Source organism: Manis javanica, chromosome 2 (genome assembly GCF_040802235.1).
Source record: "Manis javanica isolate MJ-LG chromosome 2, MJ_LKY, whole genome shotgun sequence".
NCBI lineage: Eukaryota > Metazoa > Chordata > Mammalia > Pholidota > Manidae > Manis > Manis javanica.
The window spans coordinates 66209751-66236014 of NC_133157.1; the positions used below are offsets into that span (position 1 = coordinate 66209751).

The following is a 26264-nucleotide window of genomic DNA, read 5'->3' on the forward strand; positions in this document are numbered from 1 at the left end:
TCCCGGGTTCCTCAGCATGGTCTCCTTCTGCACTTCCTTTAAAGAACTAAACCTTGCTAGTGGCAGGCATGTGATTTTCTTTTCTTTTTGTGAGAAAAATGAAATGATTCAGGCCAGTGCCTGTGGTACCAGCTCACTCCCCAGTATGCTTTGAGATCTATATACTTGTTGATGCCCTAAAACATTTGAAGAAATAGCATGGCATAGTAAAATGGAATATGAGCAGAAATTAAGCAGACTTGGGTCCAAATTCTAGCTTTGCCTCTTCCCTCTGTAAGACATCAAACAAACATGACCTTTTTGATACTCTGAGCCTGAATTTTGAAAGGGTTCATAGTTTTAGGTGTTTTTGAATTTTGTCTAGATGGATCAATACAATATATATTCTATTGTTATTTGTTTCCTTTACTTGATACTGTGTTTTTGAGATTCATTCAAGTTGTTGCATGTGGCAATAGTTTGTTCAGTGAAATTTATAGTATTCAATTATATACCACAAATCATTCCTCCGTTCTGCTTTGATGGACATTTGGGTTGTTTCAGTTATTACAGTTGTGGTTCTATGATCATTCTTATAAAATTTTGTGTACACACTCTGTTGAGTAATGTCACATATTGGGTTCCCTGCAAAGCAGATCTGAGAGAGAGTTTCTTGGAGGAATGTATTCCTTTCTGCTCTCAAGATCAAAGTTGCCTTCAAGATCAATACCTATGGAGGAGTGAAGAAGGAGGGTTGGACCGAGAGGGAGAAGCTGGAATGCAATGCAGTCAAAAAAAGACCTCAGCCAACCTTTTGGGAACTCTGGAGTGGAAATGTCCCTACAGAGTTGTGCCAGTGGGGAAAAGGAGGCTAGACCTTTATACATTCCTCATTTACCAGTCATTGGATATGGATTGACCCAGGGAAGGGAGCTTGATTTTGAGTGAGACATCTCATGTAGGCCAAGAGTGGGGGCTACATCTGTGAGCTTTCAGCCAACAGTCCTAGCAGATGGTAGAATGATATTCCACTCCTAAAAATCCTAAAATATGTGTGTGCATGTGTACATGCATTCTTGGGGTAAAGCTTCAGTTAGGGGAGGATTTGTTGGGGGACCCATCATATATCAGTAGTAATTTCTAGAAATTGAATTGCTGGTTCATAGGACATGTATATATTTATCTTTAGTAGAGACTTTCAAACAAAACTCCAAATTATTTATACTCAAATACCATCTTAATTTATATTTGGACGTCCCCAAGTAGGACCTTACCACAAAGATAAAGGGACACTTATAGAAAGGAAACACAAATGTGAGAATATCTATATATTAATTTAATATTTTCTCTATTATGGGGAAATCAAGATTGAGAACCATTGGAATGAATTCTCTATTTTATGGCTCAGCATCCTGGAAAATCAACATTATTCAGGATGTTGAAATCTAGTCATTTAACTAATAGATCCTAAAGACATCCTTCTGTGCTGAGAAAAGAAAGGAAAGGAAATAAATGAACTGACTTTGCCTCAAATTTTATTTTTCAGAGTGGCCAAATCAATGAAAGTCCCTGTATATGAGACCCCAGCTGGATGGAGATTTTTCTCAAACCTGATGGACTCAGGACGGTGCTCTCTTTGTGGAGAAGAGAGCTTTGGCACAGGTAGGCTTTGCTGGGTTGATAGAATAGGGAATGGTGTCTGTAGCACTCTGATTCCAGCCTGGAGACCTGTGAGCCCATTGTGAATCACAAGCTGGAGGAAAAGCTAATTAGAAGCAGAAAACCCCCACAGAAACCCAAGAAACATGATGAGATATGTGCTATGATACACTCACCTCTTCTGCCCGCTTTTTAAATTTCTTGTATTATAATAATTTAAAAAATTTTAACAGTAGAGAGAATATCATATTGAGTTCCCATGTGCCTATCACCTAGTTTCAACTATCATCAGCTCATGGTCAGTCTTGCTTTGTTCCTACCCTGATTATTGTGAAGCAATCTCTAGAATGAATCTTCAAAGTATAAGGGCTATAGAGAAAAATATGTGACCACAGTACCATTATCACACCTAAAGTGTTAAAAAATACTTTCTTTCAGTATTTTAAAGATGTCACTCCATTGTCTTCAAGCTTGCATAGTTTTCAAGAAGTCAGCTCTAATTTTTATCTCTGTTCCTTGGTATTGAAATTCCCCCCAACACCTGCCTCTAGCTTGTCTTCAGTATTTTCTTTTATCTTTCATTTTCAACAATTTAATTATAAAGTGTCTGGGGTTTTTTTTAAAACTCTGCTTGGAGTTCTCTGGGATTCTTGGATCTGTTGTTTGTTTTTCATTAATTTTAGAAAATTCTCAGCTGTTATCTTTTCATGTATTTCTTCTTCCCTATCCTCTCTCTTCTCTTTCAGGAACTCCAATTATACATATATTAGATGACTTGTGAGCATGTGTTGTCTCAGAGCTCTTATATGTACTGTTTGGTTTTGTTTACTCTTTTCCTTTTGTGTTTCCTTTAGATCATCTCTATTGGCATATCTTTAAGTCATTAATTCCTTAGCTGTGTCCGTCTGCTCATGAGCCTTGGGAAGGAGTTCTTCATCTCTGATACTGTACTTTTTATTTCTTGCTATTCTTGTTGGCTCTTTTTTATAATTTTCATTAATCTGATAAAATTTTTCATCTGTTTATATATATTGTTTATTTTTTCCATTAGCTCACTTAACATAATCATAATTATTTTAAACTCCCTGTCTGATAGTTCCATTATCTGGTTCGTCTCTAACTCTGTATATTTTGGTGAAGCAATGATTTACTCTTCCTTGCTTTCTTTTTTTCTTTTTTTTTGAGATTAACTACAAGTTACATTTTCAACTTACTAGCAGTAAGCCAGGCATTTCCATTTATAGGGACAGGTACTAAATATTTTAAAGTCTCCCATTTAATTATTTACCTTAATGTTTTCACTAACATACATGTAGTTTTCAAACAAAAAATGAAATATGGTAACCTGTGGTTATAATTTGTACAAAACACAGAAAAAGTGCAGCTCATAAATAGTATTTGTGAGGAGTTCTTTTGAACATGAAGACCCATGTTAGAACAATTTGTTCTTGGGAACACTGTCAATTGTTACTGGTGTCAAAAGCTGTTGGTAAATAAGGCCTAACTCCATTTTTATCACTATCAGAATAGAACTATGGTCACAAAATCAAATACTTCAAGGTCTTAAACATTTACATCTTCTGATATGTTCTCAAGCAGCCACTCTTCTTTCAGTTCAAATTCTGGGAAATTTGGAGAAAACTGCTTTTCCATTTCCCAAATAGCTCTAAAAGTCACTTACTAGATCACATATTGAAGCAAACTGGCCTGCTCAAAATTACTCCTGGGCTAGTATAGTGCCTTCACAGTTTTGTTTTTTTTTTAATTGAAGAATAGTTCATGTACAATATTATATTTGTTTCAAGTATACAACACAGTGATTTGACAGTAGTATACATTGTTCAGTGCTCACCCCAAGTAGTGTAGTTATTGTCAATATAAAATGTTACAGAACTATTGACTATATTCTCTATGCTCCACTTTCATCCCTGTGACTACTTTATGTATGATTGAGATTTTGTGCTTATTTATCCCCTTCACCTACTTCATCCACCCACTCCAGCTCCTCCTCTTGTCACTTACTTCTCAGTATGTATAACTCTATTTCTGGTTTTTTAGTGTTTTGCTCTGTTTTGTTTATATTCCACATATAAGTAAAATCATATGGTATTTATCTCTAATGCCGAATAGTGTCTGTATAAGAATAGTAGAGATTCAGGTAAATATTTATACTCAGAAATGAGCACACTTCTTCTATCAGGCCATTAGTGTGCAAGTTTAAATTAATCTAGTCAAGAGTTGAGCTGGATTTGGATATTATTGTTTCTGTTACAATCTGTAGTGTACCACAAGCCTCAACTTCTCCCAGACATGGAATATTTTTATGGTGTGTCAAAAATGAGGATGGGATGCTGGAGATTTTTCATTGTTTCTGTTTCATCTGCAGCTTTTAGCAGTTACTGCATTTTTGTGATACAAAACAGGCTTCTATCACCAGGTGTTTGATCCTTCCTCAGTGGCCGCAGACCTCTGCTTAGTATTGGTGTAGGATTCTGGGCCCAATAAGGTTTCCTACCCTTTCTCCAGGAGCAGAGGGTTTTTACTTCAATCCTTATTCAAGTAGCCATGGATCTTTGTCTGGGCCCTTGGGAGGAAAATGTTTGCAGCTCTTATATCCAGGAGCCTAAGGCTTTTATTTCCCATAGAAGAAAGGTTTGGGGAACTGGAACAGCTTCGTGCTTGTCTCTCAGTAGCAGCTGATCAACTTCTGCATGTCAGCATCACTAAGTCTCCCTCTCTGTTTCCAGTCATTCTTATGAGCACCCAGTGGAGGCCTTGGGAAAGAACTCGGAAGTATGTCCCTTTATTTGGGACTCCAGACAATTTTAAACCAACATGATAGCCTATTCTCAGTCTTTGAGAGTTTTTTAAACTCTGATGTGAATCCTTATTCACTATTATGGAAGCATCTTCTTTTTCCTGTGTTCTGCCACAGCTGAGATAGTTCTGTGTCCTGTTTTTCTTTGGAGGGGCTTGCCACTCTTTGGAATTTGTTTTATTGCTCGTGACATCAGATCTCTAATGAGTTCAAGAAAAGTTAAGATTTTGTAGGTTTCGTAGACTTTTCTCATTACTGGGATGGGAGTGACATTCTTTTGAATATTTCCATATCCTAAACAGAAGTGCAGAAGTGGAACTCCAATGTAATTTAAAAAAATTTCTCCTATTCTCATTGCCCACCCACCTTTAATAGCTTTTTTTCAATTGGGATCCAAAAGATCTGACATTCTAATTGGTTGATATCTTCTTAAGTATCTTTTATCCTTAATTTCTCCCTTCCACATTTTCTCTTTCTAATTTATTCATTGCAAAAACAGGGTCATATGTCCTATAGTGCTTTTAACAGTTTTGATTTTAATGTTGATGTCCTCATTTTTATTTCTAATTTGTTTAGTGCTCATATAAAGAGAAGCTGTGATGGATATGCCTTTCCTCTGGTTTACAACCACCTTAGCACATTTTATATTAATTTTCTTTTCTAAAAATGATATTCTCTTGGGATTATTTTAGGTATACAGTCATATAACCTATGACTTAAAGATTTATTTGTGCTTTCTGTTCTAGTACTCTTTATTTCATATTCTATTGCATTAGCTATAGTCTTCAAAATAATATTAAATAATAATTGTGGTGGTTCATGATTTTTAATGGGAATGGATTCAGTATTTTACCATTTATTTTGATGATTGCTTTTTGATATTGAGAACAAGCTGGTGATAGGATCAGAGTTCAGGCATTCTCCTTTGCAGGTCATTTTACTTAGTCTTATTACAAATGGCTGCTGGATTTATCAGGTGCCCTTTCAGAATCTAGTGATATAAAAATGTTTTTTCTCCATTATTATGATAATGTAGTAAAATATGTTTCATTTGCTAATAGAAAACCATCCTTGAATTCCCAAGAATAAATCCTAGTTGGTCATGCTAAAATAGATTGCAGTAAAAACACTTCAGCTGTTCATAATGACAGCATTTCAAGGCTATATTATGGTTCTTAAAGGAATTATCTCATGAGGACTTTTCTTCTCTTAACCAAAATCAGTTAGACCCTAGCCACATTACCATTGGTGGTCTAGGAAGGATGGAATGCTTCTTTGCTTCCATGGAAAAAGAGAAACCATATCAAGCTCTCTCAATCACTACTGCTTGAACCCAGATGGCAGCTCTGCTTCAGACAGTCAAACCTATGATGCCTTTTCTTTGTTGAGGCCCTAACAAATATATTAGTTTTCTTCCTCTTTGGCATTTTCGTTTGTGTAAACCAGTGATTGTGACTCCAAAACTCAGGGATTATATATTGTCTATGATAATAATTCTGCCTGTGGCTAGTTAAAAATAACATAAATCTAGAAATGGGAATGGAAGCTGGTAAGTCCAGGTTATCCCTTCCTCTCTATCTTTATAAGCACTTATTGAGTGCATGCAGTATACCATATATTTATAGTCTTTAAAATGAAGAGATAAAATATTACATGTTTATACCATATTACACACTTACTAATAATTTTTTTCAAATTAATAAACATTTATTCAGTACCTACATAGGACAAGGCACTGTACTGAATTACCATTCAGTGGAATACAAAATGAGTAATACCATATCCTTAAGACTCAAGATCTTTAGGATATGTAATTAGAAAGATGCACAGGTGAGTGTTTGAACATTAAAGTTCCACAACAGTGGAATAGAAAAAATACTATAGGAGATAGAAAAAGGAGAAAATGCTTTGGGACTGGAGGTTCAAAGAAGACTTCATGGAAGAGATGGAAATTGGGCTAGTTCTTAAAGAATGGGAAATATTTATGTACATAGAGATGAAAGGACAGGGCCTTGTCAGATGGAGGAAGCAATGTGAAGAAAGGAAGAGAGGTGAGAGAGCATGCGTTATAAGTAGTTATTGAATTTTTCTTAAACAGTTTTCCAAATATGACTCAAGACTTATTTGGAGTTATGAGATTTCTATGTCATAAACAACTTTTTAAAAAAATTAATAGACTAAACTATCAGAAAGCATTACATTGAGTGAAGGTAAACGTTATTTTGAGAAACATGTATTTGTAAATATGCACACAGGTATCTATGTGTATACTAAGTCTCATTATAAAATGTATGTAGTGGATAATGGTCAAAAACGTCTGATTAAGACTGATCTATAGAAGGAGTCAGCAAACTTTCTGTGAAGGGTCAGATAGTAAATATTTTAGGCTTTGCAGTCTAAGAGGCTATGTATGGTCTCTTTCACAGTTAAGCAACCCTGCCACTGTAGCACAAAAGCAGTCATAGACAATACATAAACAAAGGAGTATAGCTGTGTTCCTATAAAAATCTACTTACAAAAACAGGCCTAAGTCCAAATTTGGCCCATGGGTTGAAGTTTGCTGACTTCTAGAATATAATGTAGAGGAGCGAGTGTCGAGAAACAGTACTGGAAGTACGAGTGAGGAGGGACCCCTTTTAAAGCCCTTTGACTGCCCAGCTTAGATGTTGACTTAACTCAACTGGAAATAGTAAACCCTGGTCTGCACAGGAGGGAAGTGTGCTTACAGACACTTTTCAGCAAACTTTGCTTTCAGCCAGTAATGCTGATTGCAACATGTAGGTTGGGCTAGAAGGAAATTTTAATATATCTCAATGTTATATTTGTCTATCATATTCCTTTCAAGGAACATAAGAAATTTTTCAACATATAGAGCCCTAAAGGTATTGCCTCCTCCATATCCTTTGGGTTCGGGTGACATTAGCCAGATTTGACAAACAAAACTCCAGACCAAGAAGTAGTTACAGGACTTACCCAGGTCCTCAGAGCTTGGAGAAGGCCTCCACCTGAATTAAATTAGGGTTGAACCGAAAGACAGGTCTCCTGCCATGTGGTGTATACTGCTTTCCACTCTGCTGATCAGTCTTTCTGATGAAAGCAAGGAGTAATTTCATCTCCCAAGCACTCAGCAGTAAATGACTATTGAAGGCTTGAGGAATTGGACCACTTAGTCTTGGAAAAAGAAAGAGGCTTCATCCTGCTCTTGTACTGGGCTTTATTAATGCCAGTTCTTGGAGAGATACTGAGCTGGTTATATCAAAATTGCCTGGAAAGCTTGCTAAAAACACAGATATTCTGTCCAATCCTTATTTGGAATCCCTGGGAGGGTAGAGCCTGAGAATCTGCATTTTAAATAGTATCCTTGTGTGATTCTCATGTATAGTCAGGAGTAGTAACATTTTCCAGTGATAACCAGTATTTTTTATTTTTTATTTATGGTCATGCTAAAACAGATTGCAGTAAAAACACTTCAGCTGTTCATAATGACAGCATTTCAAGGCTATATTATGGTTCCCAAAGGAATTATCTTTGGGATAATTTCCCAAAGAAATAGTAGAGTGTGTGTGAAATGCCACATCAGGTCTGGTCCAGGTGGTCTCAGGGCCTGGGAATGTGAGGCTGACAGTTATAAGATCCTCACCATGTGGCCTCTCTGACTCTCAGTTCCAACCTATAAATGTCAGCTGATTATAGGAGCTCCGTATCTACCTTGGGATATGGTTTTTCAGAGTGAAACGAACTAATTAAAAGAGGAGAAAATAGAGCCATAGAGAGGTTTTAGACCTGAGACAGGGAGATGCTTCTAAAATATATCCAAGCTTTTTCAAGCGGAGGCCCTTTTTAGTGTCTCTGGGGCATGGAGTTGTGTAGCTACTAGGAATGCATAGTTGATTGCCAAGAAACCTTGAAAATATGGATCTGTCTCAGGTTCAAGAAGGCCAAACCTTTTTTCCAAGATGAGTAGGCTATATCCTGAATGGAAATTTCCCTTGCTGACTTCTTGAGCTCCCAGAACTTTCCAGGGTAACAAGCTGGTGAAAGGATCAGAGTTCAGGCTTTCTCCTATGGAAAGGTCCAGGTCCTGGACAATAGGAAACCCTGTATTTATTGCTGTGTTAAAGAACTAAGGTCATATAAGAAGCCAAATCATCTTTTGTGCTAGGAGCAGGCATTCACCCACTTCTGGGAAGGGCCTTGGAAACTGCTTTACAGAGAGAAAGAAGGTTTTATAAATCTTTAGATTTAAGTAGACAAAAACTGTTCATCTAAATGGCATTCTGGCTACTTTTCTAAAGTTCTAAATTTAAAGGAAACTGGACTTGTTCCCATACATGAAAAGAGATGTACTAAAATAGTAAACCTAAGAGCTAAAAAACCAAAAACTTTGAGGTTTTTTGGCATACAGTGTCCATGACTGTTTTCTAAGAAATGATGATGTGTTCTATGAAGTCATACCATTTAGGGAGTGTATGAATTGTCACAGCCCAGAGTTTATACCATAATACTGAAGAATTGTTCTATTTCTAAAAGCCTGGAAGTGCTCCAAGGTTGACCATCATCTTGAGTATTAATACTACTTGTATATTTTTGAATGTCTATGTCAATGGCCATATATATTTGTCAAATAAAATCAGGCAATACAATAATGTTTATTGTTTCAAGAAACTGCTCTCTGTTGAGTTTTCATAATAATAGTTATATTTTTATTTTTTATTAAAGTATCATTGATAATTGATATACAATCTTATGAAGGTTTCATATGAGCAACATTGTGGTTACTACACTCACCATATTATCGAGCCCTCCCCCCATATTATTGAGCCCCCTTCCCCCATTGCACTGTCCATCAGTGTAGTAAGATGCCATAGAGTCACTACTTGTCTTCTCTGTGCTCTCTTCCTGGTGACACCCCTACATTATGTGTGCAGATCATAATGCCCCTAAATCCCCTTCTGCCTCCCTCCCAACCCACCCTCCCCAACCCTTTCGTTTGGTAACCGCTAGTCCCTTCTTGGAGTCTGTGTGTCTTCTGCTGTTTTGTCCTTCAGTTTTGCTTTGTTGTTATACTCCACAAATGTATGAAATCATTTGGTACTTCTCTTTCTCCACCTGCCTTATTTCACTGAGCATAATAACCTCTGGCTCCATCCATGTTGTTGCAAATGGTAGGATTTGTTTTTTTCTTATGGCTGAATAATATTCCATTGTGTATATGTACCACGTTTTCTTCATTCATTCATCTACTGATGAACACTTAGGTTGCTTCCATATCATGGCTATTGTGAACAGTGCTGTGATAAGCATAGGGGCACATAAAGTCTTTTTGAATCTGGGATCTTGTTTTCTTTGGGTAAATTCCTAGGAGTGGAATTCCTGGGTCAAATGGTGTTTCTATTTTTAGTTTTTTTGGCAAACCTCCATATTTGCTTTCCACAATGGTTGAACTGATTTACATTCCCACCAACAGTGTAGGAGGGTTGCCCTTTCTCTGCATCCTCACCAGCATTTGTTGTTCCTTGTCTTTTTGGATGTTGGCCATCCTAACTGGTGTGGGGTGATGTCTCATTGTGGTTTTAATTTGCATTTCCCTGATAATTAGCAATGTAGAGCCTCTTTACATGTGCCTGTTGGTGACTTGAATTTCTTCTTTGGTAATACTTATCTTTTTAAATGAGCATTTAGTGTGTGCCAGGGCATTGCTAAGCCTTTTTTATATATCCATCTCTTTCTGAAAATTTGGAATTACATCCAGGCTTCCTGGCACTACTTATTTGTCATTGTCACATCAACTTTTTCCCTGTATACTCTAAAGTACAGGCTGGTGCTCTTGAAGTTGCTATTTTTACACCTGCCCCATCTCTAGCACAAAAGTAAGAAGTCCAGAGTATGTGCATATTCCATGTCACAGGATATCTCAAGTATCTTCTTAGTCTTTTTTAGATTAGCTGAATCCCTCTGCTTGCCATGCAGAAATTGTAAATGTCCTGAGGACAGGGGCCATGTCTATCTTGTTCAGTTCTATTTCTATGATATATAGCAGGCCTTGAGTAAGTGCTTATAGGATAGAGGTATAGAAGAATGGATGGAAGGAAGGAATGTAGAAAAGAAAGGCAAGATGGAAGGAAAGCTGAAAATATGGATAGAAGGTAGATACATAGAAGGAAGGAAGAAACAATTTCCATTTTGGCATTTCTTCTTAGCATTATTGGTTTTATTTTTATCATTCTTCAAATAGACATATTTTTAGCGATCTGGGTTTTACTAGTCCCAGGATTTGGGAAGATTCATAAAAAAAAGCCACACAAATATAGACCAGTTGGAAGGAGGTGAGGAGAGATGTTATGAATTACAGTAAAATCAGAATTATATGAAATTTAAAAATAAAGTTTTGATATTTTCAATCATGTAATTATCTGCACAAAGTAATAGCTAACAAAGCTTCTAGGAAGACTCCTTCCTAAAACCTGTGTTAGTGAACAGATTTAAAATTTTAAACACTGTTAAGTATTTGTCATTTATTTTATTAATTTCTTCCATGTGTGGGGTGTTGCTGACAATTACCTGTAAATAGCCCTATTCAGCAGCATGCTATGTTCCAGCTTTAGTGATTTTTATTTATGCCAAATTCTAACAGGCTTGAGAACAGACATTCTGTGCTCTGTTGTCTCATGGTTTATATTATTTATTTATTCTCCAGTTATTTGTGAATGAAAATTTTATTTCCCCTAATAGTTATACAGTTTATAACACTTTCAGGGCCATTCATCTTCCTTCATTTGTTGTTCAGATATAACTATGTACATCTTAATTCAGGATTGAGTGCAAAACAGTGCTGTTGAACAAATATTGAATAGGTTTCACTATCTCTTATTTATTTATTATTTTTTTATTAAGTTATCATTATATACACTTCTATAAAGGTTTCACAAGAAAAACAATGTGGTTATTACATTCTCCCTTATTATCAAGTCCCTCCCCATACCCCACTGCAGTCACTGTCCATCAGTGTAGTAAGGTGTCACAGAGTCCCTACTTCTCTTCTCAGTGCTACACTGTCTTCTCCTTGACCTCACACACAACATGTGCAGTAATCATGATACCCCACAATCCCTTCTTCCTCTCTCCCCACCTACCCTCCCCCACCCCTCCCCTTTGGTAACTGCTAATCCCTTCTTGGAGTATGTGAGTCTGCTGCAATTTTGTTCCTTCAGTTTTTTTTTCTTGGTATCTTTAATATACAATCACATGACTAACATTGTAGTTACCAGATTCCCCTCATTATCAAGTCCCCATCATATACCCCATTATAGTCACTGTCCATCAGTGTAGTAAGATGCTATAGAGTCACTACTTGTCTTCTCTGTGCTATACTGTCTTCCCTGTGCCCTCCCACCCCATTATGTGTGCTAATTGTAATGATCCTTATTCCCCTTCTCCCTCCCTTCCCACCCCACCCCCCTCAGTCCCTTTCCCTTTGGAAACTGTTAGTCCATTCTTGGGTTTTCTCGAGTCTGCTGCTGTTTTGTTCCTTCAGTTTTGCTCCATTGTTATACTCCACAAATGAGGGAAATCATTTGGTATTTGTCTTTCCCTGCCTGACTTATTTCACTGAGCAGAATACTCTCTAGCTCTATCAATGTCTTTGCAAATGATAGGATTCGTTTCTTTCTTATGGCTGAATAGTAGTCCATTGTGTATATGTACCATATCTTCTTTATCCATTCACCTACTGATAGACACTTAGGTTGCTTCCATATCTTGGCTATTGTAAATAGTGCTGCCATTTCCATCCCTAAACATAGGGGTACATATGTCTTTTTGAATCTGAGAGGTTGGTTTCTTTGGGTAAATTCCTAGGAGTGGAATTCCCAAGTCAAATGGTATTTCTATTTTTAGTTTTTTGAGGAACCTCCATATTGCTTTCTGCAATGGTTGAATTAGTTTACACTCCCACCAGCAATGTAGGAGGGTTCCCCTTTCTCTGCATTCTCGCCAGCATTTGTTGTTCCTAGTCTTTTGGATGTTGGCCATCCTAACTGGTGTGAGGTGATATCTCACTGTGGCTTTAATTTACATTTCCCTGATAATCAGTGATGTGGAGCATCTTTTTGTATGCCTGGGTGGCCATCTGAATTTCTTCTTTGGAGAAGTGTCTGCTCATATCTTCCACTCATTTTTTAATAGGGTTATTTGCTTTTTGGGTGTTGAGGTGTGTGAGTTCTTTATATATTTTGGATGTTAACCCCTTGTCAGGTATGTCATTTACAGATATATTTTCCCATACTGTAGGATGTCTTTTTGTTCTGCTGATGGTGTCCTTTGCTGTACAGAAGCTTTTTAGCTTGATGCAGTCCCACTTGTTCATTTTTTATTTTGTTTTCTTGCTCAAGGAGATGCATTCAGGAAAAAGTTGTTCATGTTTATATTCAAGAGATTTTTGCCTAAGTTTACTTCTAAGAGTTTTATGGTGTCATTATTTACATTCAGGTATTTGATCTATTTTGAATTTACTTTTGTGTATGGGGTTAGACAATAATCCAGTTTCATTTTCTTGCACACAGCTGTCCAGTTTTGCCAATGCCAGTTGTTGAAGAGGCTGTCTTTTCCCCATTGTATATCCATGGCTCCTTTATCATATATTAATTGACCATATATGCTTGGGTTTATATCTGGGCTCTCTAGTCTGTTCCATTGGTCAATGGGACTGTTCTTTTGCCAGTACCAAATTGTCTTGATTACTGTGGCTTTGTACTACAGCTTGAAGTCAGGGAGTATAATCCCCCCCAATTTATTCTTCCTTCTCAGGATTGCTTTGGCTATTCGGGGTCTTTTGTAGTTCCATATGAATTTTAGAACTGTTTGCTCTAGTTTATTGAAGAATGCTATTGGTATTTTGATAGGGATTGCATTGAATCTGTAGATTGCTTTAGGCAGGATGGCCATTTTGACAATATTAATTTTTCCTATCCATAAGCATGGGCTGTGTTTCCATTTATTGATATCTTCTTTAATTTCTCTCATGAGTGTCTTATAGTTTTCAGAGTATAGGTCTTTCACTTCCCTGGTTAGGTTTATTCCTAGGTATTTTATTCTTTTTGATGCAATTGTGAATGGAATTGTTTTCCTGCTTTCTCTTTCTGCTAGTTCATCGTTAGTGTATAGGAATGCAAAAGATTTTTGAGTATTAATTTTGTATCTTGCAACTTTGCTGAATTTAGATATTTGATCTAGTAGTTTTGAAGTGGATTCTTTAGGGATTTTTATGTACAATATCATGTCATCTGTAAACAGGGACTCACTGTCTTATTTATGCAATTATCTTAATGTATATTTTTAAAAAGGTAAAATAAGGGAAAACTTTAGTCCATTTCCTATCTAGATAATCATTAACTCTACATTTGGCTGTTTTTATATCTGTCCAATCTCTAGGACAGAGAAAGAAGCACATACTACTTGTGGATTACATATTATTACTGTTCTACCACATTTCTTTCTCTTACTTGAGACCAGTTTGTATAAATATGGCTGGGTAGCAGATGTGATGTGAGGAGTCTGTGATGACTATATTATCTGTGCTGAGAGAGCAATTCTTCTGGTAGGCTAGTTGAAACAGCCTGTGTGCACACTTGTGATTTTATCTAGGTGGGACCAGGGCACAGAAGTGCTGTGATTGACATCCCCAAGAGCTTCCTTGTAAAGACTGAAAACTGAAACTCCTTTCTGGACCCACTATAAACTATCAACCCATGTACTGGGAAACAGAGCCCTACCTGGAGTGGGAAGAATGTTTCTGTTGCACAAAAATCCTCTTCTTGGGTCTTCATGGTTCCAGTTCCATTAACCCTTCAATTCATCCTCTATAGTCAATGCAATCCCTGTCAAAACATCAATGACAGTTTTCAATGAATTAGAGCAAATTATATAAAAATTCATATGGAACCACAAAAGACCATGAAAAGCAAACGCAACCTCGAGAAAGAACAGCAAAGCTGGGGTATTAAACTCCCTTACTTCAATACTACAAAGCTACAGTAGTCAAAACAGTATGGTATTGGCATAAGAACAGACCCATAGATCAGTGGAACAGAATAGAGAACCCAGAAATAAACTGATGGTTATATAGTCAATTAATAAATGGTAAAGGAGCCATGAAGACACAATGGGGAGAAGACCACCTCTTCAATAACTGGTGTTGGGGAAACTGGACAGCTACATGCAGGAGAATGAAACTGGATTACTGTCTAACTCCATACACAAAAGCAAACTCAAAATAGATTAAAGAACTAAATATAAGACATGAAACCATAAAACTCTTAGAAGAAAGCATAGGCAAAAATCTCTTGAACATAAATATGAGCAATTTTTCTCTGGATATGTCTCCCTGGACAAGGGAAACAAAAGCCAAAATGAACAAGTGGGACTGCATTAAACTAAAAAGCTTTCTGTACAGCAAAGGATACCATCAACAACAAAAAAAGGCAAACTGCAGTATGGTAGAATATATTTGTAAATGGTTTATCTGATAAGGGGTTAACATCCAAAATTTATAAAGAACTCATACTACTCAACACCAAAAAAAAACACCAAATAACTGGATTAAAAACTGGGCAGAGGACCTGAGCAGACATTTTTCCAAGGAAGAAATACAGATAGCCAACAGGCACATGAAAAGATGCTCCACATTGCTAATCATAAGGGAAATGCAAATCAAAACCACCATGAGATACCACCTCACACCCATCAGAATGGTCACTATCCAAAAGACAAGAAGTAACAGGTGTTGGTGAGGATGTGGAGAAAAGGGAACCCTCCTATGCTGTTGGTGAGAATGTAAATTGGGGCAGCCTTTATGGAAAGCAGTATGGAGGTTCCTCAAAAAAACTAAAAATGGAAATCCATGTGATGTAGACTGTGGAAAGCAGTATGGAAGTTCTTAAAAAACTAAAACTAAAAATACCATATGATGCAGTAACTAACTGTACTTCTAGAAATTAACCCAAAGAAAACAAAATCTCCGCAAAAGGATATATGCACACCTGTATTTATTGTCACATTATTTGCAATAGCCAACATATGGAAGCAGCCAAAATGTCCACCAACAGACAAATGGATAAAGAAAGTGGGACATACACACAATGGAATATTTTTCAGACATAAAAAAGAAAAAACCCTGCCATTTTCAGGATTTACCATATGATTTTACTTATTTGTGGAATATAAAAACAAAATAAAGTGAAGAAAACAGCAGTAGACTCATAGGCACTGAGAAGGAACTTGTGCTTACGATGAGGTGTGGAAGTGCAGAATGTGGAGTGTAGCCAATGTTCTGTAACATCTTTCTATATTGACAGATAGTGACTGCACTAGTTGGGGTGAGCATTTAATAATGTGTGTAACTGTTGAATCACTGTGTTGTACTTGAAACCAATATAATGTTGTATATCAACTTCAATTAAAAAAGACACTATAAAAAATAAGCATAGAGCAACAAAAAATCAAGCAGAAGTATCTATAATTTCTGGTGTTTCTGGCTCCAGGAAATATGTGTGCTATGGTAAGTGCTGAACACGCACATATCCTAAAACCATCAGGAATCAATTTGAGTGAGGGTCCTTTCTTATCAGATGACCAACCATCCTGGTTTGCTCAGGACTGGGAGGTTTCCTAAGATATGGGACATTTATTGCTAAAATTGAGAAAGTCCCAGGGAAATTGGGATGAGCTGATTATCCCAAAGTTGGCAAAACTGTTCACAAGTTTTCTGGACAAAAAAGGGTATGGGGAAACCATAATCTGAAGCTGACTTCAGTGACAGCCATCTGCCTGAGCAAGGCCAGGGCATCCATTGAATTAGAGACCTGTGGTCACTTTCCCTTAACACCAAATTTGAACAAAAAGAGGGAGAGGCCTGAGTCATTGCCCTAAGCAATCTGCCCCCAGTATAGGACTATTTTGAGTATTCTTCTAAAGCAGAGGCTCTTAGCCCTGGCTGCCTGTGGGAATAAGGAACTTAAATACAAATACCGATGCCTGGGTCCCATTGCCAAAATTTTTGATTTAATTGGTTGAGAGCAGGGCCTGAGCATTATTATTTCTTATTAGTTCTGTTGGTGACTCTAATGTGCAGCCTGGGTAGAGAATTGCTAAGCTGTATTCCAGCTTGCTGTCAGCAACAGGTGCAAGATGATTTATATTTCCCTAATTGATGTTTTTAGACTTTCCTGGTCTGAGATGATTTGATCTGTTAGAAATGAGTGTGATGTTTTATTGAGTTGATTTGCCCATGCTGGGATTTCCATTTGAAGAAAATTCCTTTGAAATGATTGAATATTCTATTTTCCCCTTTTCTTTTGTGAGGTCACTATACTTAGTGGTGTACTGCCTAGCTCGAAGTACCAAAATATGGTTTTAAAGCTTGAGGGAATTCAAAGTCTAATTTGAGTCTGATATTTCTGATGATAAAAAAAAGACCCTTTTTTTGTACCAATTTTTCCTGGAGCTCTGTCAGGGAAGAGCTGAGCACCCTCTTTCTGGTATCTGGGCTGGGGATGGCTGCTTCTCTGGATGCTCAGAGTAAGTCTGAGTGGACTTTGGGTTGGATTGGCCTGGATGGAGGAAGGCAAGATGAGTGGTACCTACAAGTTTGGGAAATATGGGTAAAAGTTCTTGCAGTGTCCTCAACCAGGTGGCAAGCTCTGGATGCACCACCAGCCTACAAAATCCAGAGGAAGCAAACTTCAAAAACTGTACCAGTATTATTTATCTCCATCATTACCATTTTAGAGATAACCTTTGTTAATGGTTTGGTTTATATACTATTGTTTACCTGTGCACACATAAATACATATCTACATATATTTTTCTACAGAAATATACTGAATATTCTTTTTCTTTCTGACTAAATGTTAAGGAAGAGAATAGCTGGTTCCAAAGCTGGTTGGTATTTTAAGACTATTGATCATTATTACCAAATTATTCTGTTAAACTGTACACATTTATACTGGCACTTTGCTGTCTGGGTGTTCCCCTTCCTCCATCCAACCTTTGCAAATTTGAAAGCCCCTAAATAATGCCATTTTATGGACTTTGGCCACAGTGAGATTGAACAATCATTCAAATGTTTTTGACTATTAATATTTTTCTCTTGAAAATTGTTCATTTGTGCCCTTCCACACAGTTTTCTCTTGGGGTTCCTCATTTTCTTATTGACCTATAAAACATCTTTAATATAAAATCTTTTATCCCTGTCATATATAATGTTAATATTTCTATCCTCCATTTTTACTTGGCTTATAGTGGAGTTTTAGAAAAACATTTGATATCTTTGTGTTCTCTGCATTTCTTGTTTAATTTACCTGTCACTGATGGCATTATAGTTCATTTGCCTAAAGAGTAATTAAAAAGAGTGCTGTATCCCCCAAATTCCCTCCAAAGCATACTATGAGCATTCAGTGGAAACATCTATGTAATTGCAACATCATCACTGTCTCTATCCCCACCTGAAAGAGATGTAAAAAGCATGGTTAATTTTACTTGATTATCAGCCCATTGTGAATCTTGGCAAATGTTTATCTTGTAGGCAAGTATACCCAAGCCAAACTCAATAATCTACTACGTAGTTGGCTACAAAAGGTCAAGGTGGGGTTTTTTAATATTGCTAAAAGAACTTTATGTCTCTACCATTAAATTATGACATCGTATCTCACAGAGTAAATAGTATCTAATGGTTTATCTCTGGGTAATGTAGTCCAGCTGGAGATGCAAGGTATGCAAAGTGCTGTATTAGAACAAAAGGATATTTTTCTCTAGCCAGTAACTAAAAGTGATTTTTCAGCTATAAAAGGACAAAGGGTTTTGAAATTATCCCACTGGGCAGGGTTTCCTAGGCTTGCTTTTTGGCATTTGGCCATGGAGCTAACCCAGCATCTTCCAGACTTCTTCCATTTTTGTAGCAGTGTAAAGAATGGATGAGACTAGAGATACTCTGTGGTGTGATGATTAATACCCAGATTCCTCTTAACCTAGAGGTAGTTGCAATGCAACCAGACATCTAAGGGTGTCATTAGCAGACCACTGATCAGCATGTAGGAAGAACTAAAGACTGATGCTTTTCTTCTTTTTAAATATGCTCACTACCTTCCCAAGGTTGTATTTCTTTCTTTTTGAGGTAAAACATTTAACAATTAACACTGTAAAAGTAACAAGAATAGTAAGTGGTTCATAGCTTCATTGAGAAGTTGTCAAAATGCTTAATTAAGGTGTTGTTTTAACCCATTTTCAAAGTTTAAACAGTTCTGTGACACTGGGTTCTCCCTTTTTGATTTTCTGTATGTTTTCAAAGCCCTGAAACCCAAGAGTGCTGTTGTCTATTCTCATTGCTTTATTGCAATAATAAATGGTCTACTTCTTGACCCCAGTACCCTTTCTTAAGACATTGCTATTGCTAGAATCAGAGGATAAAATTATATGAGTAGCTGAGAACAATTTGCCCCTAAGTATGTATTGAGGAATCAGCACCATGTTGGTGCCCTACATAGATGACCAACAAGATTGACTACAACAACCACTTGTGACATCCCAGTCACCATTCTAAATACTTAGGTATTTAGTCACTTCATCCTGACAGTAACCCCATGGGGCAGGGGTCATTACTGTCCCTATGTTGAAGATGAGGACAGCAAGTCACACAGACTAAGTGGCTGAGCCAGATTTGAACATGAATAATCTGACTGCAGAGCCTGCCCTCTGAACTTGATTAAATTGATACAACAACCCAGAAGGACTGGGTGATGGTATCCCCATTTTACAGAGAGGTTGAGTCTCAGAAAGGCCAACAACTTTGCAATAACATCTCACACATTTGGGAAGTATCAGAGTTTGGTTTCAAATCCTAATTTCAAAACCTTCCCCATGCTTTTCCCATCAGGCCACATTTCTTAAACTAGAACACATTCCTTTGTATTCATGGCTGCATTCACTTCAGAGAGAGCATAAAAACAGCCAGTAGACAGAAGCTTAAATGCCAACCACACATTTGTGAGTTGTTTTTGCACAGAAAGCTACCTGTAGCCTGCACTTGTTGTTGGTATGAATGCTACACTATGAACTGCCTCTCTTTCAATATAAAGAGCTGTAGGATTAAGCTTTCCAGTTCATTTCTGCCTCAGGGACTTTGTGGGTTCTGTCCCTGAGCTTGGAATGCTTATCCTCAGATCTTGGCATGGTTGTCTCATTCTCATATGTCAGCTCTGATATTGTCTCCTTAGTCGGGCTGACCCAGACTACCTGTATTACTTTCTTAATGCTGCCATAACAAATCACCATAAACTGGGTGGCTTAAAACAACAGAAATTTATTCTTGCATAGTTCTGAAGCCAGAAGTCTAAAATCAAGGAGTTGGCAGGGCTATGCTTCATCTGAAGGCTCCAGGGGGAGAATCCTTCCTTGCCTTTTTCAATTTCTGGTGGCTCTTGCATTCTTTGGCTTGTGGCAGTGTAACTCCAATCTCTGCTCTGTCTTCACATAACCTGTTCCTCTGTATTTCTCCTGTCTGTGTCCTCTCCTCCTCTAAGAACACTTGCCATTGGATTTCAGGCCTACCTGGATAATTCAGAATGATGTCATTTCAAGATCCTCAACTTAATTATATCTGCAAGACTATTTCCCCAAATACAATCACATTTACAAGTTCTTGGTGGACGTGTATTTTGGAAGGCCACCATTCAACCCTACTGTAGGTAAACTACACTACTCTAGGTAAAGCAGTCTTTGTTATGGTCTGTGACATCATTACCCAGTTTTTTATAGTCCTTGTCCTTATCTGATGCATATTGTTCTTTTCTTTGTCTACCTTCCTGTGTCCACGTACCTGAATTCAAGCATTATAAATAAAGAGCTGTCCTGTTCACTGCTATATCCTTAGTACATAGACCAATGTTTGATATAGTATAAGAGTCGCCAGATATTTCCTGAATGATACCAGTGGGTAGATGTGATATCAGCTTGGCTCTTTGATCCTTTCAACAACTTCTGGGGTTTTATTTTATTTTTTTACATTATTTTATGTTACTTGAATTTCAGTTGCATGTTTGGGAGGTGTAATATTTAACAGGACATATATTTAATACAACAGTTAAATATATCCAACCATTTCAATATACTCACTCAGTTGCTAACTGGTCTTCATAGTTCCTTTAGCTCTTACTTTTATGCCAGGAACAAATCCTCAGTGGAGTATTACTTTCTTCCTTAGGCTCTGATCACCTCCGGGAGAAAGATGGCCTCTGGGCTGTCTTGGTCTGGCTCTCCATTATGGCTGCCCGGAAGCAGAGTGTGGAGGAAATTGTCCGAGATCACTGGGCCAAATTTGGCCGTCATTTCTATTGCAGGTAAGAAGGGGCAGAGGCCCTGCGTGGACCCTGTGAAATTACTCTTAGACAAAGCTTCTCAATCTGGTAGGCTAGAACCTAAAGAAGAAGGCATCTTTTAGGAAGTTCTGAGGAATATACAAGCTGAAGCTGGATAATCCTTGATAGGTGGTTGTGGGGGCAGGGGGAGGTGTCAAGGACTACCAAATTGGAGGGCACAATTTTCCCCTCCCCAGTAATATCCCTCGATAAATCTTTTTATAAGTGCCTCTAAGGTGGGCAGCCATCCCAAGAGGGAATCTGAACTTCAGAGCCTTGAAAAGCACCTTGGTGCCCATGGGAGTTGTGCAGTTAAATCAAGGCTTTCTTCTTGTTGGTTCTTCACACATAATTATTAAGGAAGTGCGGTGGAGACAGAAGTTGTAACAGGTCAGGGTACTTTTGTAATCCTCTCCCTTCCTTTGTCTTACCTCCTTAGTAATGGTTCAAACAATATCCTAGATGCCCTCTGAAGGGGCCATATGGTTCAGGAGCCCCATTTTGCTACAGTTTTGTCTCCATGAAAGGAGGTACAGAAGAGGGAAATATTACCCTGAGAAGGAGGAAGGGAAGAGGTCAGCAGCTAAGAGCTTAAGATTGGGGGTCACTTCCCTGTTGCTGGAGTAAGGGGGCAGAGTCTCAAGCAGCCTGCTAGATGTGTGCACCTAGATGTGCTGGATATGTGTACCTAGTACGAAGCCATGGTTTAGAGGGAGCAGGAAAGGATGTTAATTGTGGAGAATGTAGGGACAGGGGCAAAGGAATTCTTGCGTACTTCTAGAGGCTTTCTGTGTATTAAAAACAGAGATTGTGGCTCATTCGCTTTGCTTATGAACACTTAACTACTTTGGATGTTTGGCAGTGTTTCAAGAACTTGAGGGACAGAAAGAAAGCTTTGGACTTCCCTTATAAGGTGATTGCTTCTTCTAGTTAGAGGTCATTTACTTAGGTAAATATCAGAGAATAAAGAAGCCTGTGATAATAGCACTCATTAAAATAAAAGAGACTGCAGTGCTCTGGGAAATGTAGACAATACCATAATATTCTTGGTTCCTGTTTAGTCCAGAAGACTAAGGATGTGATAGTCTGCAAAACACCTCGAATTATTTATTGTATCATAAAATAAGGACTCTCAAGGCAAATGGGAACTTGTTTTCTAGTAAGTGCCAAAAAAATCCTGATTCTTGTGGGCTTTTTTGGCATACCAAGGAGCTAATTGGCACAGCAAATCCTTTTAATTCACGAAGCTATTCCAAAAAGTCCCAGCTGATAAAATATATTATGATTGCCAACCTCTGGCTTAATGAGAGCACTTTGACAGAGATGTGTTCCTCATAATTTGTGGAATGATTATCTAGCTTTCTGCCAATGTTTTGAAGACATGGCATTATCATAAGTGTATTTATAATATAGTTCATTCTTTGTTGCCAAGAGCTTACATGATAATTACTTTTTTCATAACAAATACCATATTAGAGAATATAATGCAACTGAATTTGAAGTTCTTGTAGGACATTGAGTTATATTTCAGATTTTGGTACAGAAGATCACAGAGATAAAGAAAAAGGGAGGAAAGAATAGGTAGAATGGAAGGTAAACATTTCCTTCACCCTCCAGCAAATGCAGATTGAAAGGAGCTTGTGAAATAAATTAATTCTAGCCTGACTGCTTTCTTGGTGGGGAGGAGATAATAAAACAATTCTGGTTTAACTAATACTGAGCCTGAAGTTGTTATCTGAGAACCCAGATGAACTTCCTTATATGAGGGGACCCCAGAAAGAATTCACTGTTTAAAGGTTTCTTCCCTTGAAAAATGATAGTGGCAGTGGTGGTGGTCAAAGGTGGTATTTTATAGCAGTGAGGGGAGGTAGTGCTGGGACTTGCTTGTGTGAAGATGAGCATTTGGGCAGACCTCAGTCATAGACTGAATGTGATCTGTCACATTAGTGAATTTTCTCAACTTCAGAATCTCCTTTGATGCCTCTCTGTCTCCTCCTTCTCACCTTCTTATCCCACAGCCCTGCTCCTTTTTTCTTGGTTGGATCTTTACCTTCCCTGAAAGGCTATCTATAAAGAGAATGTAGGCTCAGAACACACATGTGCTGAGAAGGAATATTCTGAGAGAGTTCCTTGTTTTGTTTCTAGGGCTAGAGAGCACAGACCTTGTGTAGGAGGGAGAGAATAAAAGGGCATATAGGTGAAGGGGACCCATTGCTACACATAGTGTCCTTTCACATTCTCATTTGGCTGATACTGTGATGTTTACTGGAAGGATCTTGGGTGGAAAAAGGAGCAGCAAGTCTTCAGATCTTCCTTCTTTCAGCTCATTCTGAGAACTCACTTCCTGTCCCTGCATACAGACAGCCCAGCAGCTGCTTGGGACTTTCATCTTAGACAGACCCCCTTGGTGTGCTATTAGCCCTTTCTTTGCGGTCATGAGTAAAAATAAAAGTAATTAACAGCCCTAAGCAATGGTGTCTGGCACGGTGCCAACTACTTAGCATGCATTATGGTATTTAAACCCACAACAATAAATGATATCAGTGTTTTTTTAGTCTTTGTCTTTTTTCTCTAATCACCTCCCAGCTCCATTGTTACATTTGATATTCTTGGCTAGAAGGACTTTTGTCAATGGAACAACTGTGCTATTTCTTCCAGTCTCCTAACAGAGTGTTATGGTACAGCCAGCTCCTTTCCTCCTTTTCTCTTCACCTTCCTTGATCCTCTCTCTCTTCCCCTCCTTCCCTCCTCCCATCTTCATTCTACTACTTTCAAAATACTTCCTGCTTACCAGAAGCAGCAAAGAACAAAACAGGTAAGGTCTCTGCCCTCCTGGAGCTTATAGTTCTCATGGGCAAAAACAGACAAGTAAACAAATGTATAAATAAGGTAAATATAGATTGGTATAACTACCAAAAGAAAATATAAAGAGCGATGAAGGAGAAACAGAGGGAAGCGCCTTACATGGACTATCCGAGCAGGTCACTTTCAGGAGGTGGCAATAAGTTTGAAAACTGTAGGAAGAGAGTATGCCAGCTGTTTGAGTAGCCAGGAAAAGAATATACCAGATAGAGGGAACAGACAGCAAAAGCAAAGGCCCAAAGGCAAGAAAGGGCAAAGATTTTCTGAGGACTGGAGAAGAGGCCTGTGGTCTAGAGTGGATCAAAGTCAAGGAGGTGGGAAGGGTCAGATCCTACAGTGCCTTATAGACCGTGCTTAGGGTTTTGAGTCTTATTCTCATGGTGATAGGTATGTTTGGAGGAATTTAAAGAAAAGGACTGATGAGGTTTGATTTTTAGATTACTCTGGCTGATGTGTGGGGAACGGATTGGAAGGGCCATGTGGAAGAGGGGAGACCATTTACTTTTCTGTGCCGTTCTTCCATGAAAACAAAACCAATGATTAGATGACCTTGAGAGGTCCACCCCATTGCTGGTTCTCTGATTAGGTTTGTGTTCATCCTGTGTCCTGCCCTTCTCCACCAGGTTTGACTATGAGGGGCTAGAGCCCAAGACAACATACTACATCATGAGGGACCTGGAGGCCCTGGTCACAGACAAGTCCTTCATCAGCCAGCAGTTTGCTGTGGGGAGCCACATCTATACTGTGGCCAAGACAGACAGCTTTGAATATGTGGACCCTGTGGATGGCACCGTGACCAAGAAACAGGTACTTGACTCACCAGAACAGGCTATCAGGCAGAGCTGGGGGCCAAAGTGTGCTAGAGTTGGAGAGGTCTTTAAGGATGACTCACTCTGAGCCCTTCATTATACAGGCGAAAGTCCTGCAGCCATGAGAGAGGAGAGCCCATGGGGAAGGGTACTTATCTAGTTAGAGACAGAGAGTAGATTAGACTTAAGGACCTGACTCTCTGTCAAATATTCTTTCCACTTGATAACTGATGGGCCAATGCTGCAAATAGATATTGAGCCAACATTTCCTTCTGAAATGTTTGCAGGCTCTCTGTATGGTAGCAATTATTGGTGACATATTCTGAAAAATTTCTAAGAACTAAAGAGAGCCCTTTCTTTGGGACCCCCATGTGCAGAGATGTTTCCCTTTTCTATTACCTTATGCCATTGAGTAGTGATAGGAGCTTAGCCAGATGGGTTTATTATTCTTGACAGGGAAAGAAACATTTGGAAAATCAGACCCAAAATAATCATAAGGGAAGATTTGTGGATGAGAATTAATACAAAAAAATAAGTGACAGAATTAACCACAACTTCTGTTACAGTCTCAATTTTGTGAATTGTGAACGAGAAGTTGAAAGCTGTCACAAGTATTTTTCTTCATGATTTTTTAGTTTATTGGCAAATATTGACCACTCTGGGAGCACATTTGAATACTTACAAGTCTAAATAAGATGCTCTTAAGTAAATTCTAGGGGATGTGCCATTCTAAAATCCCCAAATTCGTTTCTTATACGTTCATCATCAAGTAAAGACAAAATAAACCAGAAGCTGTAGGTTTTTTGGGACTAGATATAATGCTAGTTATTGCTATTTTTATTTTGACTAGTATTTCATACAGTCCTTGTCCTAGGGGCCCCTGACTTGCAGGTGTTCCAAGCCTGCTGCCATCCTGTTACTGTCTTCGTATTCTACCTCTGTTCTGGCTAGTTTTATGGTGACCTTTCTTCTCTATTATAATGTCAAGTCTTTCATTCTAGAAACTCTTTTATGCTGGATAAACTGATTATAGTCTTACTTTGGAAAGGCATAGGGTAGTGGAGAAAATAGTGGTTGAGAAGTTTGAAGACCCAGAATCGAATCCTACCCCTGTCACTTACTAATTGTATGACTTTGGGAAAGTTGCTTGATTTCTTTGAGCCATGGTTTGTTTTTCATCTGTAAAATATCCACCACACACAGTTGGCTTAGAAATGGAATAAAATAAAATTAAGAAAGGTTCTAGCTAGCCTTTACACAGGGAACACACACTACAGTTTTGGGAATTGTGTTTTGTTTCACTCAAGGATGATTTCTTATAGCCCAAATTGAATGTTCTCCATATAACACTAGTGAATTCCTGGTGATATGAATTCTAGAGGTCAGTGCAGGGCATCTTGGTGCCTCTATGCCTTATAAGTCTTCTCCAGTTTGGCACCTTATTCCCACTTTATTTTGCACAAGGACTTCAGAACAAACTTTTCTGAAATCCAAGACTCATGTATAGTTGAAGAGTTGTAAAATACATGCTTTCTGAAGTACCCTTGGGAGGTTTTTGTTTCTTGATGAGAAAGGCTTGAAAAACATTCCTTGAGGGAATTGCCTAGTCACTGCTACGTTCTAGACTTGTCTACTCATGAGAAACTTCTCTGTGGAGCTACTTTGTTTTGCTGTTAAATCAACTAATAACTGTATTTTGTTTCTTTTTCAATGTACTCAGCATTTAGATAC

At 38.1% G+C, this 26264-nt stretch overlaps 1 protein-coding gene across 1 annotated transcript in view; it reads left to right on the forward strand.

Moving 5' to 3' along the window:
* Window positions 1–26264, forward strand: part of PGM5 (phosphoglucomutase 5) — a 190606-nt gene that overhangs the window by 120709 nt on the left and 43633 nt on the right. The window contains exons 7-9 of the mRNA XM_036991097.2: window positions 1526–1641; window positions 20709–20844; window positions 24348–24531. Of these exons, the coding sequence (XP_036846992.1) occupies window positions 1526–1641; window positions 20709–20844; window positions 24348–24531 (436 nt within the window). The remainder of the gene's footprint in view (window positions 1–1525; window positions 1642–20708; window positions 20845–24347; window positions 24532–26264) is intronic.